This window comes from Hyposmocoma kahamanoa, unplaced genomic scaffold (assembly GCF_003589595.1).
Source record: "Hyposmocoma kahamanoa isolate Upper Pololo Valley unplaced genomic scaffold, ASM358959v1 93, whole genome shotgun sequence".
Classification (NCBI taxonomy): domain Eukaryota; kingdom Metazoa; phylum Arthropoda; class Insecta; order Lepidoptera; family Cosmopterigidae; genus Hyposmocoma; species Hyposmocoma kahamanoa.
The window spans coordinates 22,893,236-22,911,831 of NW_020654810.1; the positions used below are offsets into that span (position 1 = coordinate 22,893,236).

At 38.1% G+C, this 18,596-nt stretch overlaps 1 protein-coding gene across 4 annotated transcripts; it reads right to left on the bottom strand.

The window, feature by feature from the left end:
- Window positions 1-222: 222 nt before the first annotated feature.
- Window positions 223-18,590, bottom strand: LOC113237356 (probable cytosolic Fe-S cluster assembly factor GL21135). Of its 4 annotated transcripts, XR_003311031.1 has the most exons (9): window positions 18,519-18,590; window positions 17,324-17,538; window positions 15,182-15,327; window positions 13,956-14,114; window positions 12,661-12,909; window positions 10,367-10,577; window positions 2,144-2,301; window positions 1,221-1,535; window positions 223-269 (listed from the first exon to the last, which is right to left on the bottom strand). XR_003311031.1 is itself a non-coding variant. In XM_026473777.1 (8 exons), the coding sequence occupies exons 1-8, from the start codon at window positions 18,582-18,584 to the stop codon at window positions 1,294-1,296; spliced, it is 1,446 nt and encodes a 481-aa protein (XP_026329562.1). In that variant the 5' UTR covers window positions 18,585-18,590; the 3' UTR covers window positions 886-1,293. The 4 variants fall into 4 exon arrangements, 3 of the variants coding, with proteins under 3 accessions (XP_026329563.1, XP_026329565.1, XP_026329562.1); XM_026473777.1 differs by lacking the exon at window positions 223-269 and having other exon boundaries at window positions 886-1,535; XM_026473778.1 differs by lacking the exons at window positions 223-269; window positions 15,182-15,327; window positions 18,519-18,590 and having other exon boundaries at window positions 880-1,535; window positions 17,324-17,401.
- Between the last annotated feature and the right edge of the window lie 6 nt (window positions 18,591-18,596).

Consider the following 18,596-nt stretch of genomic DNA (forward strand, 5'->3'; position numbering starts at 1 on the left):
GATTTTGTTTTTTTTTTTGATACTTGAAATTGATCTGGCTGATATCACGATTAGGGCTTGCATGACCGATCCGGTTTCTAAAATATTGACTTCCAGTGCTGGGCGTAGTTCAGTATCGGTACTCCCGATATTTCCGGTACTTCTTGAAAAGCTTAAACCTGTACATAAGTATGCTTTTTCAGGGGTACATAAATAATAAAGAAAAACTTCAATCCCTAATCAAACTAAAGGTTTAAATTTTTATTAAATTATTTTTTTATGTGAAATTACTCCACTAATTTGTTATAACTATTAATACAACGATCGAACACTCAGAAAAAATTCCTTCGATCCGGCCGGATTCGAACCGACGTCTTCTAGCATCAATCAATCAGCCTATTGCAGTCCACTGCTGGACATAAGCCTCCCCAAGTGTACGCCATAGTGCCCGATCACCCGATTTCCGCATTCAACCACTACCCGCGACTTTCTTTAGACGTTACGTTTGCCGAGACATGGTCTCCACTCGAGAACCCGTCTACTCCATTGGTCATCGGTTCTGCGACAGATGTGGCCAGCACACTGCCACTTGAGCTTGCTACATTTCTGGACGATGTCCACAACTTTAGTCTTATGCCGGATAACTTCGGACTTTGTCCTTTAACGAGATACCCAACATGGATCTTTCCATAGCTCGCTGAGCGACGTGTAGTCCGTGAGCCAGTTTCACAGTCATATTCCACGTCTCGGCTCCGTAAGTCATGACCGGTAGGACGCATTGGTTGTAAACCCTGATCTTCTAGCATACCGTGCCTTTAGGTACTTTAGGAGGAACACTCAGAAAAAATTCCTTCGATCCGGCCGGATTCGAACCGACGTATTCTAGCATACCGTGGCAGACGCTATACCAACTAAACCACGGAACCAACCAGCGGGTCTCAAGAATTTTTCTATGTGCTTATTGTCTTGTCTTTGTATTTACCTTTACAGCTACCAGCGGTATTATGGATTACAGAATGCAAAATAGGCGTTGAAAAACCATAAACAAAGATCTGCAATAAGCACAGAAAAATTCGTAAGGTCTGGTGGTTCGTTTGGTAGCTCGGTTAGCAGAGCGTCTGGCACGGCATGCTTGAAAGCGCTGGTCCGAATACAGCTATCGAAGGAATTTTTCTTAAGTGTTCGATCTTTGTATCAATAATTATAACAAACTAGTGGAGCAATTTCACTTTCAAAAATTATTCGTAAACATTACTTAACACTGGATTATCACTTTGTCTTGTGCACACATAAAACACTCGATGTGTTTTTCTATTACCACTTAATATTAAGAGCGATATCTGTCTTTTCAACTGCGTGGTAACCCGTGTGTAAAACAGCGTGAGCTTTGTCCGAGTCTTTTCCATCCAGCCAATCAGCGTAAAGCTTGTTAGCTAGTTTGTTCTCTGTGGGTATCGCTTGGGGCAGCTCTGCGTACAGCTGTTCAAGCTGTTGGACTAATTCACGACTGCTTTCACCTGACACTGGTCGTATTTGAGCTCCCCCGTTTAGGCAACCTGTTAGTAAAAATAATAATAATAACGTAATAACGTACACACTCAACATAGCCCCGCACTAGGGATACCCTGTGTCGCAGGTGCCATGGACACACACGTAGACAACCACAAATTACACCCAAACTCACGTGAGAAACAAATGTAGGTCATACAAATATTTCTCCCGACCCGGGAATCGAACCTGGGACCTCTGCGTGCCAGTCCGGCATGGTAACCGGTTGGCCACGGAGGCAGTTATAACATATAGATAACTACATCAATTAACTGATCTTGAATTAGGAAATGAGAACGAGAGCAAAGGAATTCACTCCATTGTAAAACCAAGAACACATAGACCGAAACCAATTTAGAAAAGTTCATTTTTAAATTGGTCCTATCGGTAATCGAACCCGCTAGCGCCCACAGTGTTAAAGAGGCTCAAAAATTCTTTAGACGCACTTATTCTGAGAACCTTATGTTGCCAAGTTAGTGCTAACTTGTCAACACCTCACGAGTACCTTGCTCGCTTTAAGTAACTCACACTCACAATCTAGGCTAAGAAAAGTTATTGTTTATTGCATAATTATATAAATTGCTTTCGTAAAACATCAAGTAAAGTAATTACCAACCTGATGGGCAAGCCATGACCTCAACATAGTGGTAGAGCGACTTTCCTCTCTTTAATTTCTGCACCAGATTCTGAATGTTCCTGAACCCGTTCGCTATTGCAAACTTTAATACTTCTTTGCCGTCTTTCACTAGTGTTACCTCTCTGAAATCTGGATTCCTAAAAAGAGAAATACATATGCAAATTAAGATCTGCGAATGGTTGCTGGCAACAGATGAATGCGACAAGAGTGGACTGGCCGAAATTGCGCACATTGAGGGAGTCCTATTCCAGCAGCGGACTGCGATAGGCTGATAACTGATCACCTATAAAAGCTTAGGCCATAACCCATACTGGTCCAATGCTGTCCCTATCTACTGACCCGAGAGATAGGGTTTTCCGGAGATACTACGGGCTCGACGGCAAGACCAGGGTACGGCGGACGTCCGGGCCAAGCCTTCCGCCAGTGATACGCCTTTGCGGGCGTCTCTGGCGGACCCGGACTTGGGTAAGGACTCGCTGGGGTTTGTGGTTTGTGGCAGAGACGGATATGTTTGTCTGCTCCGGTTTTTTCTTGTGGACGTCTGTCTCGTGAGCAGTTAGCGCGTCTTAGTAGCGGTCTTGTTGAGGGCCTGTATGCGAGGAGACGCGCGGGACACGTGAGTTGCCCTTTAAGTTGGAAGCTATGTCCGGGCATTGTCGCAGGACACTGCGACTGGCATCTCCGGCACTAGCTCGGAGAGCTAGTAGAGGATAAACTAGATATTCTCCGGTCCCTCCAGCCGCTTAGGTTATTGGGAACTGGAGAGACGTCGTTTTTCGTCGTCGGGAAGTGAGCGTGTCTTACAGCTCTCTAGCCTCTCGAAGAACCGGATGAAGTCAAGTGACAGAGGTCGGTGACAGCCCTGTGCACTGGCTGATCTGGGGCCAGAACCTGAACTTGTAAGGTTCCTGTGCGCGCATAGGTTATAATGTCCTTCTCGTATGCCCTGAGGGTAGGTAGGGAGGGTCACTATAATCAAAACTAACGTAGAAAGATATGGTGCTTGGTCCAAAGCTTGTACCCTATCTACCGACCAGAGAAACAGGTTTTTCCGGAGAGACTACGGGCTCGATGGCAAGACCAGGGTACGGTGGGCGTCCGGGCCAAGCCCTCCGCCTGTCATGCGAGTTCACAGGCGTCTTTGGCGCACCCGGACTTGGGTATGGACTCGCCGGGGTTTGTGGTTAGCTGTAGGGACGGATACGTTCGTCTGCCCCGGTGGTGTGTGGCCGGGGCATTCGTCCTATCCTACCTACCTATCTGGAAAATAGGGAGGGTGCTGTACGTGCACCCGGGGCGGCTCACCTAAGGCACTAGCATTACAGAGAACCGGTTGAAGTCTGTGTAAACGTGCTGTCCCGGGGTTAGGACCTGACTTAGATGGTCCCTGTGCGGGTTCGCTCGCACAGGTCATAGTGCCCTTCTCGTACGCCCTAAGGGTAGGTAGGGAGGGTCACTATAATCAAAAGTAATGAAGAAAGATATGGGGCTGGTCCAATGCTTGGTTAATCCACGTTTCCTAGAGAAATTTTCATAAAACTTAACTCCTAAGTAGCAGTAGACCTCCTTGTGACTTGTGTCTTATCTTTGTTTTTGGTTTTTCGCGACTTTTTAACATATTTTTGCTGTCAAATAATTTTAGTAGACTCCCCAATAAAGTGCAGAATACTAAAAAATATAATGGCAGTTGAATAGCAGCTCGATGGCTAATCACAGACAAGCCACTACCCTTAACTTTTATCAGAATACCGAACGTACAAAATCCTGCCATTGGCACTCTATATTCACGCACAACTGAGATGATATGAAATAGGTCTTAAACAATTTTAAAAGGGAATTCCCCGTGCTATGACTCGCAGACCAACAGAATTTATACCGGGAACTCTGAGGTCGCCAAAGTAGCCAAAAACGGTCTAAAAGACAGCAAAAAGTAAACAATATAGTTGTGGCAAATAGAATTAATTAAAACTTAAAACGTATTTATAAACATCGTATGTTTTATATTGCGACAGAGGTGCAGGGTCAAGCGCCGGGCGGCGCGGGCGCCGCGTCGCTGTGTGGCGCCCTCAGCATTGTTTAGCAATAGGTCTAATTAGGTTTACTTATAAATAAATCCTTTATTCCGCAGAGAACAGTCCAGAATTCTAAATACCTACCTACTATTCCAATACCTATTAAGGGAACTTATACACGGGTACTTTGATCAAATAGGCAATTAGGTCATGGTTTAGTAGCTGTAGAGTATCTTGTGAAAGAGTTCGTCCAGGGAAGTACTGCCTTACCTATTTCTGCCGTCAAGCAGTAGTGTGAGCATACTGCGACCCGGTTTCGAAGGGTAAGGGAGCTGGTGTAATTACGGGCATATGGGACTTGTCACCTTATGTCTCAGGGTGTCGGGCATAGTGGCAGTGCTCCTCAGATCTTTGCGATTTAAAGCTCAAGTGGCACTGCAACTGTTATTTTATTTTTATATTATTCTAATTTATTTTCAATATTTTTAGAAAACTTACAGCTAGGTAACAAGAATATAATAAATAATACACGCCTGACAGGCCAGTATATGTATGCTGAGGGCTAATTAAAAGTTTCCACAGATAAATATTTACAGTGGTAGTAACAAACTACAAAGTAAGTTGCCAACTTAAGGAAAAAAAACATAATAAGTAAAAATTTCGAAAATAAAAACGTTAAACGGTTATAGTATCTATATATTTGAAAAAAAAAACATATCACTGAGTAAGCGTTTTAGTTTACTTGTAGTGGTGTCGAACAAGTCCACCTCACCTTATCTATTAACTAAGCAGTTAAATGAGCGAGACGCTCTATTTAAAAATACATTTTGTCTATAATTTGTCCTAACCCTAGGAACGTAAAGTGTGATAGGATTTCTCAGTGCAACCCTGTCTGTGCGTAGTCCTATTTGCTCAAGGAGTTCAGGGCAACCGACAGTGCCGTTTGCTATGTTAGTTAGGTAAGTCAAATCAGCCGTTTTTCTCCGTTTGTATAATGGCAGAAAGAGAAATTTACGACACTTAGTCTCATAGTCTGGCAGAAATATACCGGCTCGATATTGCAAGTAACGTAGAAATCTCTTTTGGATACCTTCTGTTCGTGCGAAATATATATCATAATGAGGATTCCACATCTGGGAGGCGTATTCAAGATGGCTACGTACGTAAGAACAAAAAAGTATTTTAAAAGTTTTAATTACTTTTAAATTCCGACGACATTCTTAACACAAAACCTAACGAACGAGATGCTTTTTTGACAATATTATTAATATGCCGATCAAACAACAATTTACTATCAAAAGTTACCCCAAAATCTTTAATCGAGTCTACTCTAGTTAGCGAAGCATTATAAAACGTGTATTTATATAATATTTTTGTGGGTTTTCGAGTATAGGTACCCACGTAGCATTTTGGAACATTAAGGTCCAATTTGTTTACAGTACAGTAAGTTTGAAATCTGATATGATCATCCTGAAGAACGTGGGCGTCATGTATAGCCTTAAGTTTATGTGAAATTTTCATGTCGTCGGCATATAAAAGTGTTTTAGAGTTCAGAAAACAGGAAGCGATATCATTTACAAAAATTATGAAAAGTAGGGGTCCTAGTAATGAGCCTTGGGGCACACCGGAGGGGATGTCCATAGGCAAAGATGAGTAACAACCTAAAACTACTATATGACATCGATTTCGGACTTAAGAAGAAAACCATCTAAACAAGTTTCTTTTTATACCCAATTTTTGTAGCTTTTCTAACAATTTAATTTGAGCGACTCCATCAAAACACTTGGAATAATCCGTATATATAAATCAACTTGTGACGGTTCAGACATATACGTAGAAAGAGATTCAACACAAAGTAAGAGATTCGGGACTACTTTCCTACCTCTCAGAAAACTGTGAACACCTTCGCAAACTGGCACAACTTCGATATTGACCTATAATTTTCTACCTTATTTTTAGGGCCCTTTATGTGAATGGGAGTGATGAAGGCAGATTTCCAGATGCTTGAGACGATGCTTTCAGAAAGAGAGCGGCGGTACAGCATAGACAGAGGAAGGACTAGACTCGTTGCACAGTTAACTATTAATATTGCGGGAATGTTGTCTGGGCCTGTAGATTTCGTTAAATCTAAAGATTTCAATAATTTTCAAACATTTGTTTCAATTACTTCAACAGTAGATATATCAGCAGATGAGTCGGGATAAGCAATTGAAGTGGAATCTATTAGTGTGTTAGGAAAGTGGTGATTTAAAAAAGTGGAATGAAAATATTCCCCAAACAAGTTACAAATTTCGTGACCTTCATCAGACGAGCGGTTATCATGTTCAAGCATAGACGGGTACGATTTCGACTGGTTTTTACTTTTTATAAATGACCAAAATGCACGGGGATTTTCTTTTATGTACTTTTCAATATTTGAAATATAGGTATTGTAGATAGTTTCCTCCATCTCATGCGCCCTCTTACGCAATGAGACGAATCAATCACGGTCGTAAGCATTGCCATAAGTTCTATATTTTTTGTGAAATTTCGTCTTTTTTCTTAATAATTTAATTAAGGGTCGCTTGTACCATAACGGATACTTACGGGAAGGCGAAACTACAATACTGTTAATATATTTGTCACGCAAGCTATAAATAGTGTCATAAAAGAACAAGACCGCTTCTTCGATACTTCGACTATTAAGCGCAGAGCGCCAATCGACAGCATACAGGTATATATAGAATTAAAATCACCAGTATAAGGGCGCGGTTTAATTGTATGTAATTGAACAAATTCTACAGTAGCTACTACAGAACGGCGATGAGAATCTTCTGGGACAAGCGGACGATCACATGTGTTAACATAAACAACATTATTAGAAAAAATAAATCCAAAATCCGACCATAACCGTTGTTCACAAGAGAGTTATATTGTGAGAGAGAACATGTATTAAAATTATCTATTAATTGTAACTGGTGACGGCCTTGAAGGTTGGAAGGGATAAGATATATTCCATCATACTATCTACAGTCCACGAGACGAAAGGCATATTAAAATCGCCAAATATGATTATTCTGTTTAAAGGGTTGCGTGATTCAATTTTAGTCACATTAAATGTAAAATTAGATAGCTGAACCGACATCGAGTTACCCGAGATTCTGATCACAAATGTAAACTACACCAGTATGCATTTTGTAAGTAGATCTAGAATTACGGTTTTTCAAAGATAAGGTGACCCATAGATCCTCAGCGCTTGAAGACAATCAGCGCACAGCAATCAGAGCCCCGTCCCCCATATTCCGGCCAGTCGATTCATAATTCCGATCATGTCCTCAAGACTATAAAACGATCGTCAAACAATTCAACAATTCACTATTATGAAAGCTATCGTTTAGCCAGGTCTCCGTGTGACAAATTATGTCATACGAACATAAAGAAATATTTCCAAGGAATGTCGTGGATTTAGTTCTAAGACCGCGTACATTTTAATAATAGACTCTAAATGGGCTCATTCTTAATAGGGCAGTGTATTAGCATATTAATAGATTTAAAAATATGTTATGGATAGGGGATGATGATGTCGGTATCATAAAAAAATATATATCATTTTAATGGTACTGTCGCGTCCAGCCTTCATAGGTGACCAGCAGACTGATTGGTCACAAAAGGCAAACTAGACTGACAGAAATTCATAATTAGATCGACTTTCTTTTGGACAAAAGACGGTGAAGTCGTGTGTCTGATGGTAAGCTACACGCCTGTCCATAACTGATGCAGTGCTATATAGAGCTTTAAATCGCAAAGATCTGAGGGGCATTGCCACTGCGCCTTTCACCCTGAGACATTTGACAAGTCTCATGTGCGTGTAATTTCACTAGCACCCTTACTTACCTTTCAAAACCTGAAGGCTCACATTATTGCTTGGCGGCAGAAATAGGTAACGAACTCTTTGACAATGAGTTCTACTGCTCACCTTTTTTTCACGTTACTCAACCGCGTAACATACGTACAAAAATGCAGTCGGATTAAAAATCTTCTACTTTTTTTGAAGTCGGTTACAAAAGGTAACGAATGTATAAATAAAAATAGTGTACGGCTATGAGTATGTGCGTTATTTATTTAATTCAGACCCCGCGAAACAGTCAGCGTAGTGAACGAGCAGTAGCTTAAATGTGACGTTTTCAAGTGTAAATTTATTTTACCTATGGAATAAATAATCTTTGACTTTGACTTTAATCTTTGACTTTGACTTTGCTACAATTATTGACAATCATAATTCATTTATAGTGAAAACATAGGTTGTATAGAAGTTGATCTGACAAGACGACTTCCCCCGAACTTATTGTACAGACAGACCGTACAGGTACTGGAAGGTGTTTTCGCTCTTATGTTTACAAAGTGAGTTGTAACTTATACTACGGAAATGGCGTGAGTCCTTGACCAAATACAAACTTATGTCAATTAATCGTGAATTTGTTTGTTCAGACAGGAAAATATGCTTTACTTACTTCACTGAATACATATCAATTACACATCGAGCATATAACCAGAAATAGAGACGAAATGTCATTTAATTTGTTTGTAAACTATTCTGCCATATAATTACTGTGACAACTGCGCTCCGATTGGCTAGCCCGAGTTCGAAACAATTGACGGGTGTCGTCAATTGTTTCACTTGAAATCGACCAGTTTAACTTGAGCTTTGCTATAATGGACGAAAATTGCAAAATTACATATTTCATATTTAATTACCGATGAAAATTGATTCCGTTTATTTTATAATTAGATGTTTTGCTGTTTTTACCCACACCACAGAATGAAACACAACGCCATTGTTAGAGATAATATCTTTTGATGTTTTATATTTTCCGAGATTTGATATTTATAACTGATGAGATACCAGGAATGTATGGCCGTTATTTCGTCTCTATTTCTGGTTATATACTCGATGCAATTACATTATGTTAATTTTAAATAGAAAACCACCGTGAGACTCATTAACTAAATAAGGGTCTATACAACCTCAAATGACTTTGGTCGGTTCCGCATAACAGCGAAAGTGTTGAATCAATAACTTTGGAAATAATATATAGTAAAATTGATTACTATACGGTGTGAAAACACAATTCCTAAAAATTATCATGATAGAAAAAAAACACAAACTCGCCTCGAAATTTTTACAAGAAAACCGCTGTATTCAACAAGTCTTTACACATACCAATATTTTTTTATATCAACTTGTGACGGTGTGATCTCCTTGCACCGTCATCTCACCTCTTTGTATCGCCTCTCTCCGCTTGTATCCTATCATTTTTTATTTTACATGCATTGACTTACAATTATATGGACGTCGGGTCCGCGCTAAAAAGTGTCCGAGCTTATAGGGCATTAAAATCGTATACAGAGCGTCATTCACGCTTTAGTCTTCGTTTGTTCGACTGACAGCGAAGCAAGCAAAATTAGACAGTACTGCGATGACATTACAATTTAAATTCAACGTTTTAGCTTTTTCATATTCCTTTACATATCACTACGTTTAAATAGGTTGACTTGGGACATTTTTTTCGTGGTTTTTGTATTAGACCCGTCGTCCATATAATTGTAAGTCAATGTTTACATGTATTTAAATTTGAATTGTTCCATCTTCCTTTACTTTCTCATTTTGTTTTCGTACCACGGTCATTCCCAGCTCGACCGCCACAGCAGTCGGAGCTGTTAATAAGCTAATCATGTGTAATAATTTATAAGTCTACAGCATTTATGTATCTATTTCTGTAATTCAGTTTCTCGGCCCATTTAGGGGTAAGTGCCTTAATAATAAAGTGTAGCGAGTGTTTTATACTGTCATACCTGTTTTTTTACATTTACCTTTATATTGTTACAGCCTTTCTTTAAACTTTACTTCTTTAATAAATTTTATGGACCGGAAGTTTCCCATTTCATTGCCGTGAACCTGTTCACGGCTAGTTAGGGTTACAACCCTTTCAAACTGAACTAAATAGGACACGTATAGTATCCGATATACATTTCTCAAATGGCTTCAATTTCGTATAAATTTTGAAATAAAACCAGTGTCTCTGCCTCTCGACCCGCGCAATAGAACCGATTCAGTGCGGGAAAAATTTTAATTCAAGCTGAGGTAGTATCGATTGACATGGAGAACAAATGCGCACTAATTTCTATAAAAAAAAAAAGAACAGTTAGTTACCTGAGATTCTTATAAACAAGTGGCACATCACTTTGTCCAAATAGCTGTTCAGCCGCGTACAGAAACACGTGGTCAGCGTATCCCCCTGATCCTGAGCCTGTGTGTCTTCTGACCATCGGCGATCCTTCGCTGCTCCAAGGCCAGTCCAGGTCTATATTTGGCATGTCGCTGAGTGGTATTCCGTTGGTTTCTAGCATTTGTTCTAGTTCAACTGTTGAAGAGGTACATTGTTATGAGTGATGCAACGGAAGTGTCATAACGGAAACAGAAACGCAACCAGATCTCAGGAGTAAATCTTAGCAGAAACAGAAACGGAAGTTGAAGCGGAAGTGTAAATACTATAAAAATCTCAACGAAATAGATTCAAACAGAGTTTGTTTTTTGGTTTCATAATTGGATTTTTTGCCAGCACTTAGATAAAAAAATGCACTTAAAACAACACAAAACTGATAAAACCCACGCGCCCCACCGCCCAGCAATATGCGCACGCGCGTGATCCATTTCGAAGCTTATAAACTTCCGAAAGAACTTCCGTCATAAAAGTTACAGAAGCAAAAACGGAAACAGATGTAAAAAGTTTACGGAACTTCCGCAGTTGCGGAAGCAGATGCAGAGGTCTGTTGCATTACTAATTGTTATATGGTTTTCTTTACAATGTTTAAATGAAAAGACTAATCTCATACTTTGTCAATGTTAGCAAGTTCTTTGTAGTAGCTGAAATTTTCAACACTCATGTTATTAAGGTAAGCTAGTCCTTCAAATTAGCTGAATTTGTAAATGCGTGTGTTATCAGAGTCAGTGAGTTTTTCAAAATAGCTAAACGTGCCAATGCCATTGTAGTCAATGTAAGTAAGTTTTTAAAGACAGCTGAACTTGTCAATGTTCGTGTTTGCTGTGTAAGTGTGTGCGCGAGCGGGTGTGTAATGGAAGATATAACAACAAATAATCTTTTTTTACTTGGTACAATAACATTTGATATAATTTCTAAAGATATAATCACTCACTGTATATAATCAACCAAATCTATAACAACAAAACGCATAATTTCAATGTGTATAATGAACCTTCAGTATAACAAACATTAGATATAATTATTTTATTTTTTATTTTATTTTATTTTAATAATTATAATTGTCATTAAGTGATATAATGAACAAATGGTATAAGTACTACCAGTATAATGTATTAAATAATATAACACAATATTATATTATATTATTGAAGCGCCCTACAAGATTTTTTTTATTCCATTATTGTTTTTGTATAGCTTTATGTGCTTTTAGTGTTATACAATATATTTATTAAAACTTTAAGCAGAATATTCAATTGCATATACTAATCTAAGGTAAACTCACATGTGGAGGTCGAACCAACTAGTAAATGCAAACAAATTCGATTCTGGCAGATTTGTCATATACTAACCTAACCTAAACCCAGAGGAGGAGGTCGAACCAACTAGCAAATGCAAACAAATTCGATTCTGGCAGCTTTGTCATATACTAACTTAACCTAAACCCATACGAGGAGGTCGATCCAACTAGGAAATGTGTTTGCATTCGGTTCATTCACCGTTGCACCTAAACACCACTGGAATTATATTAATATTTTTTATACACATACACATTCAACATCATACTCAGTGAATGAAAAAGTGAAATCTGAAGTGTTTATATAAAATGAACATTATGCCATCGCTATATTTGATTGAAAGTTGTTATATCAATCATCTATTATACCCAGTGACCTTTATATCATGCAAGTCATATGTCAAATGTCTGTATACCATAAATTAATTATATCTGTTGAGCGTTATATCGACTACAAATATGTCATTTATTGTTATATATTACGAATCGCACTCTTGCGCGAGCACATACTTTTTGATAGATTTTATAGTTTTATTCCTTTTAAACTTGTATTCTTTTTAATGTTATATTTATGTTATTCAGATGTCCCATTCAAAACTAATAAATTTAACTAAGTAATTTGTCAATGCTCGTGTTGCCAATGTAAGTTCGTATTTTAAAATCGCTGAACTTGTTAATACTCGTATTGTCAATGTAAGATAATGTTTTAAAATAGCTGAATTTGTCAATGTTCGTGTTGTCAATGCAATTTAGTTCTTTAAAATAGCTGAACTTGTCACAGCTCGCGTTATGGATGTTTGTTCCTTTAGCTCGAGTTATTTAAAAAAAAAACTAAACTTGTTGTTGATAAGACTTTAAAATTGCCCATCATGAATAAGTTCCATATCACAACCCAAATGTTAACGGCCTTGTAAAATATATACTTACTGGCAGTAATAACACAATCGACGTCATGACAATTTAAAATGTCGCTATAGAAATCTTCCCTGGACGCTTCTAGCTTCTTGTCGTAACACGGCATAAACGTGACGTGGTATATTTCGGCTGGCGTCACCTCTTTTAGCTTCGAGAGATGCTGCTTGACCAATGAACCCATTATTTGTTGAGGCGACTTTGTAGTCGAAATATAAGGTAGTATGAAGGAGCCGTGTGTTTTTTCTGCGTAGCACACCCAACCTAATAAAAAATAATATTGTTTATTATCATTGACTTACAATTATATGGACGTCGGGTCCGCGCTAAAAAGTGTCCGAACTTATAGGGCGTTAAAATCGTATACAGAGCGTCATTCACGCTTTAGTCTTCGTTTGTTCGACTGACAGCGACGCAAGCAAAATTAGACAGTACTGTGATGACATTACAATTTAAATTCAACGTTTTAGATTTTTCATATTCCTTTACATGTCACTACGTTTAAATAGGTTGACTTGGGACATTTTTTTCGTGGTTTTTGTATTAGACCCGTCGCCCATTTATTTGTAAGTCAATGTTTATTATAGACATTTGTCGACACCAAAGACAAAAATAAAACACAAATTCGACAAGTTAACAAGGAACATTGATTATCCAGATCATAGGTTTCCAAATTTTTTGGCTCACCGCCCACTTAAACTTGATAAAAAATGTCAACGCCCACTACAAGAAATAATTCAAAACACGTATTATTTATTTTAACTGAACACAAAAATCACAAGAATTACAGAAATTCTATACATGTAGTGTAGTTTATATAGATAATTCGGAACAGCATCAACGCCCCCCATCGCTACCGTCCCCCTTGGACTCTTCAGCCCAATGGGGCGGATTAAAGGCTGATTCATGTTTGACCGTGCCGGGGCTGGGCTGTGCTCCGGTCGTGACACGGCCAGACATCTATGTTATACTTTTGTATGAACTAATTCATGTGAGACCGGGCCGAGTCCGTGTTCCGGTGGGGGTTCGGTGCCCGGTCTAACATGAATTAGTTAATACAAAAGCATGACATAGATATTTGAGCGTATCACGGCCGGCACACGACCGAAGCACCGAACGCTATAACTTGGACCTTTTCAAGGCAAGAGTGAATAGGCTTTATTTAGGTGTGCATGTTACATGTTCGACATCATCGTCACATTTTCATCGGGTGAGATGGGGGTCAAATTCGCACCTTTTTTGTATAAAACAAAAGGGCGTTCCCTAGTTCGGTTCCAAGTAAATATCAATGACTTGTCATACCCAATTACCTGGACAAGAACTAGCAAGCATTGGCAAATGCTTAGCTGCAGGATTGTTCTGTTGCTCTTGGTAGCGCTGTACAAACTCCTGTTGAACCTCCAACAAAGACAGGTCCTCGGCCACCGTCATATCGAGCACCAAGTCTGCGCCAAGGCTTTTCAGGTAACCTGTAACACACTTGAGAATTTTAGTTTCTAGTTAAATTTCGGATATCGTTAACATACATTGCATGGTGGTAGCCAAAACAGGAATAATTTTGTAATCGTGTCTTGTTTAATTTAACATAAATTAGTAGAATACAATAGAAGCGTTTATTTCATATTATCAATGTCACGATAATACAATTTGAAACTCAATGTCAAGATAACATGATTGTCAATAATATAACCGACAATCATTGACCTACCAATAATGGTTACAATGTATAGCAAAATATTTAATGTTCAATGGCTAATTAAAATCTTTTAAGTTACAATTTCTTTAAAAAGAAATTCATACATCAGGGAGTCAGTTCAAGTAGCAGTAGAGTATCTTGTGAAAGAGTTTGCCCAGGATAGTACTGCCACCTTACCTATTTCTGCCGCCAAGCAGTGATGTCATCATTACTGTGTTTCGGTTTTAAAGGTTAAGGGTGTTGGTGAAATTACAGGGACATGGGACTTGTCAACTTATGTCTCAAGGTGACGGGCGCGATAGCAGTGCCCTTCAGATCTTTTGCAACAGTTATGGATAGGCACGTTACTAACAGAAATTCAATATAAGACCAATTTTCTTTTGGACAAAAGACGATGAGGGCAGCTCATACCTAACTTTTTTTATGATATTAAGTGACGACATAAACAAGTCGTCCGCCTGATGGTAAGCGACACGCGGACAGGCGTAGGAGTTGCGGTGCCCCTCTGAGCTTTAAATCGCAACGATCTGAGGGGCACCGCCCGTCACCTTGAGACATAAGTCGACAAATCCCATGTGCCCGTAATTTCACCAGCAGCACCCTTACCCTCCATAACCGAAACGCAGTAATGCTCATTTAACTAACTAGCACTGCAACTGTTATGTCCATAACAGGCGTGTCGCTTACCATCAGGCGCACGACTAGTTCGTCCCGTCGTCACTTCGTATCATAAAAAAAGTCACTGGCCAATAGATGTCCTAGTAAGTTGAGAATCTCAAACTAAGAAATTGGGGTACCACATTACAGACTGGAGTTACAGTAAAGTATTAATAACTATACCTGCTAACTTTTTAGTTGCTTCTTCTGGAGTAAGTTTGTAACGCACGGCAACAGATAGTACGGGCTGAGGTGACAGTGATATCACAACCAAACTTATGTCTTTTGTCACTCCCATATTGTCTGTGTATTTTCTCTCTGAGAAAACTCTGTAACGAATTTATTATATACCATGGGAATGTTTGTACAGGGTCAAGAGCACGTCAAGTTTGAAGACCTAAAGTACGACCTAAATCCAACTATATACCGCTTACGATAATAACGGTCCAAAGTACAAAATGTCAAGCTTGACGTGCTCTTGACTGTACAATCGAGGTATTATTTTGTAATTTTTAGATGTAATAGATTCCGCGGAATGTTCGCGCATTCCACAGAAGATTTTGGCTCGTATCTAGTTTGCATGTTACACAATTGACCATACAGTTCATTATGCAATGTACAATATTGTTACAAATATTGGTTTCCTTTCCGTTCCGCCGCAATATAAATTGAGCCATGGTGTTTACAAATTACAAATTTTATTTACTATATTTATTTTTATAACACACACACCAATAATCCCACACTAGGGAAACCCTGAATCGTGGGTGCTATGGACACACACATAGAAATAGACAACTACAAATTACACTCAAACTCACGAGAGAAATAAATGTTCAAATATTTATTTCGTCCGGGAATCGAACTGGGATGTCTGCATGGCTGACTAGCATGCCAAATTCGGGCACAGAGGCAGTTCAAAAGTTTGAATTGAATAACTTTTCAAAAAACAAATTTACATATGCCATGAAAATTGTAAAGAACACAATTGCTAATACTGTAAATGGTTACCTATCAATAGCCCGAAACATTGACTTACAATTATATGGACGTCGGGTCCGCGCTAAAAAGTGTCCGAACCTATAGGGCGTTAAAATCGTATACAGAGCGTCATTCACGCTTTAGTCTTCGTTTGTTCGACTGACAGCGAAGTAAGCAAAATTAGACAGTATTGCTACGACATTACAATTTAAATTCAATGTTTTAGCTCTTTCATATTCCTTTACATGTCACTACGTTTAAATAGGTTGACTTGGGACATTTTTTTCGTGGTTTTTGTATTAGACCCGTCGTCCATTTATTTGTAAGTCAATGGTCCGAAATGACATTTTCCAGAAATAACGTTTGCTCGAATTTTCATAACCTCGAAAGCAATTTTGAGAGGAAAATGTTTTTTCTTTTCAACCTAACTTAACTGAACCTAATCGTGTCTTTACGATAAACATCCAACTTATCCTGAAAGAACAACGCTTTCGTTATGATTCGGTTTTCGGTGTAATAAAAATTCGAACAAACGTTATTTCGGAAAAAAATTCCGAGTTTGTGACAGGTTACCACTGTAATTGCATTTTTTCCATAAAATACTTGTTCATACACAATAGAAATCTATCTTCTTTGACTAAAATTGTTACAATTTATTATCGTCTTTTGCTTTAGAATAATGACTAGAATTCACACAGGAAATTGCAGTGTGTAATGAGAGAGCAAAGACTCTAGATCCAGCCAAGATGCAGATGAGAATCACTACGGGGCAGGCAAATCCCCTACCGAAGACGATTAAATTCAAATATTTATTCATCAAAATCACACAGTTCATTGCCAGTAGGTAAGTGGAGCTACTCTGAAGAAGTTCTAATGGTATGTAAATATTACTCTTACAATATTACCTAAATACAATCACATAATCATTCTAAGAGCATCTTGACTATATTAGTATAAAAACTCTTATATTATGTATTTCTGCTTTTTGTTGTTTGGACTCCATGCATTATACATTCAATATAACATGCTTATTGTGAAGTTTCTTGTCCTAAATATTGATTACTCAACTTATTGTGTTCTTGATCTACTTAACCAATATCATTGGCCTTTTCAAAGGGATTAAGCCATTCAAATGCTAACCTTTAACCAATGATATTGTTAAAACACTTGTACTATTATGAAAATATTACTTAAAATCACCTATCACATGTCCTACTAATGCACATGTCCGAAACAATTTTTGTAAATAACTTTGCACATTACAAGTACCATATGACTTGATGCTATGGTCTTAAAATAGTATTAGTCACTAATCGTTGTGCATTGAATAATTAGCCCTTTTACCTGAGTAATTCTTCCTGACTCTGCTTAGTGACCAGCACACTCTCAGCAGATGTGATGCACCCACTGCAGGCCAGGCAATCGGCCAATGTGATCTCTACTTTCTGCAACTTTTGCTCTCTCCCATCGGATATGTCGAAATAGCCATCCTCACCAATTTTAATCTTAGCTCCCGTCTTTCCTCGAGGCTTGTCGATTTTTATTGGTTTAATGCATTCCTAAAAGACATATTCCATAAAAAGTAGTGCCTTTGCCAATTGTACTCAAATTTAGGATGAATTAAGGAGCTTACAAAAACTAGAGCAGTACAAAAACTGATTACTTCCGATCAATTCCAATTTGTCTGGGTTAACTTAATGAACTTGTCATATTGGGTTTAAACTTTCACTAAGTACTATTTAAAAACATTTTTGAATAATACTTAGTGGTTGTTGTTTACATTGAATATATTATTCTTAGAAATGTACAAAATCCGACATTTGGCACTAAAGACAGAGAAAGTCAAAATGTGACTTAGCGGTTTTTGTTCTGACGGTCTAAAACTATAATTATTGCAGTATTTCAATTTTTGATAATAGCTGATGTCGACATAGGGGCTGGAATGTTAAAGATTATTTTTGGTCATAGAGCTAGTCAAATGGTACTTCCATTCTGATTTTCATTTTAAGGAAATCAAAGGTTTTCGAGAGTACTTTTTGAAAATCTTGAAAAGCTAATTCTAGTTAATGTTGTAATGTGGTTGGAGGGGTTTAACTCGGTCTACATCTAAAAATTTTCACTCCCGACTCGACATCAGCTATTCCAAAGCCCCAATTTTTAATGGTGAACCGATTAAACTTTCGTTCAGTGACTTTTTATTTACATGTATTTATGTAATTACTAAATTATTGACTTCTAGTAGTAGTAGTAAAATAATTAACGTTTTTTACAAATATCACAAAGCATGAATAAATAAAATTGTATGGTTCAATACAGCTCTAATTAAAAAGAGTGAAACGAGAAAATGAATGCAGGAAAAGCGGGTTTGTAGTTACAATTTTTACACGAATTAATTTCAAGTTTACGTATATTACGTTTTGAATTTCTTAATAATTTGTTATCTTTATAAGCTGATGGCTGTATAGCTATCGTTAAATAAATAAATGAATTCTGTAAACAACATTTTAACTTTACTACGCAGAGGTTAAGTTTTGCTTACCTGAGACGGAGTGATAAAATCGTCAAGGTCAGTCAATTGCAACGCCCCACTAAACCTTGAAGCCATTTCTAATAACTT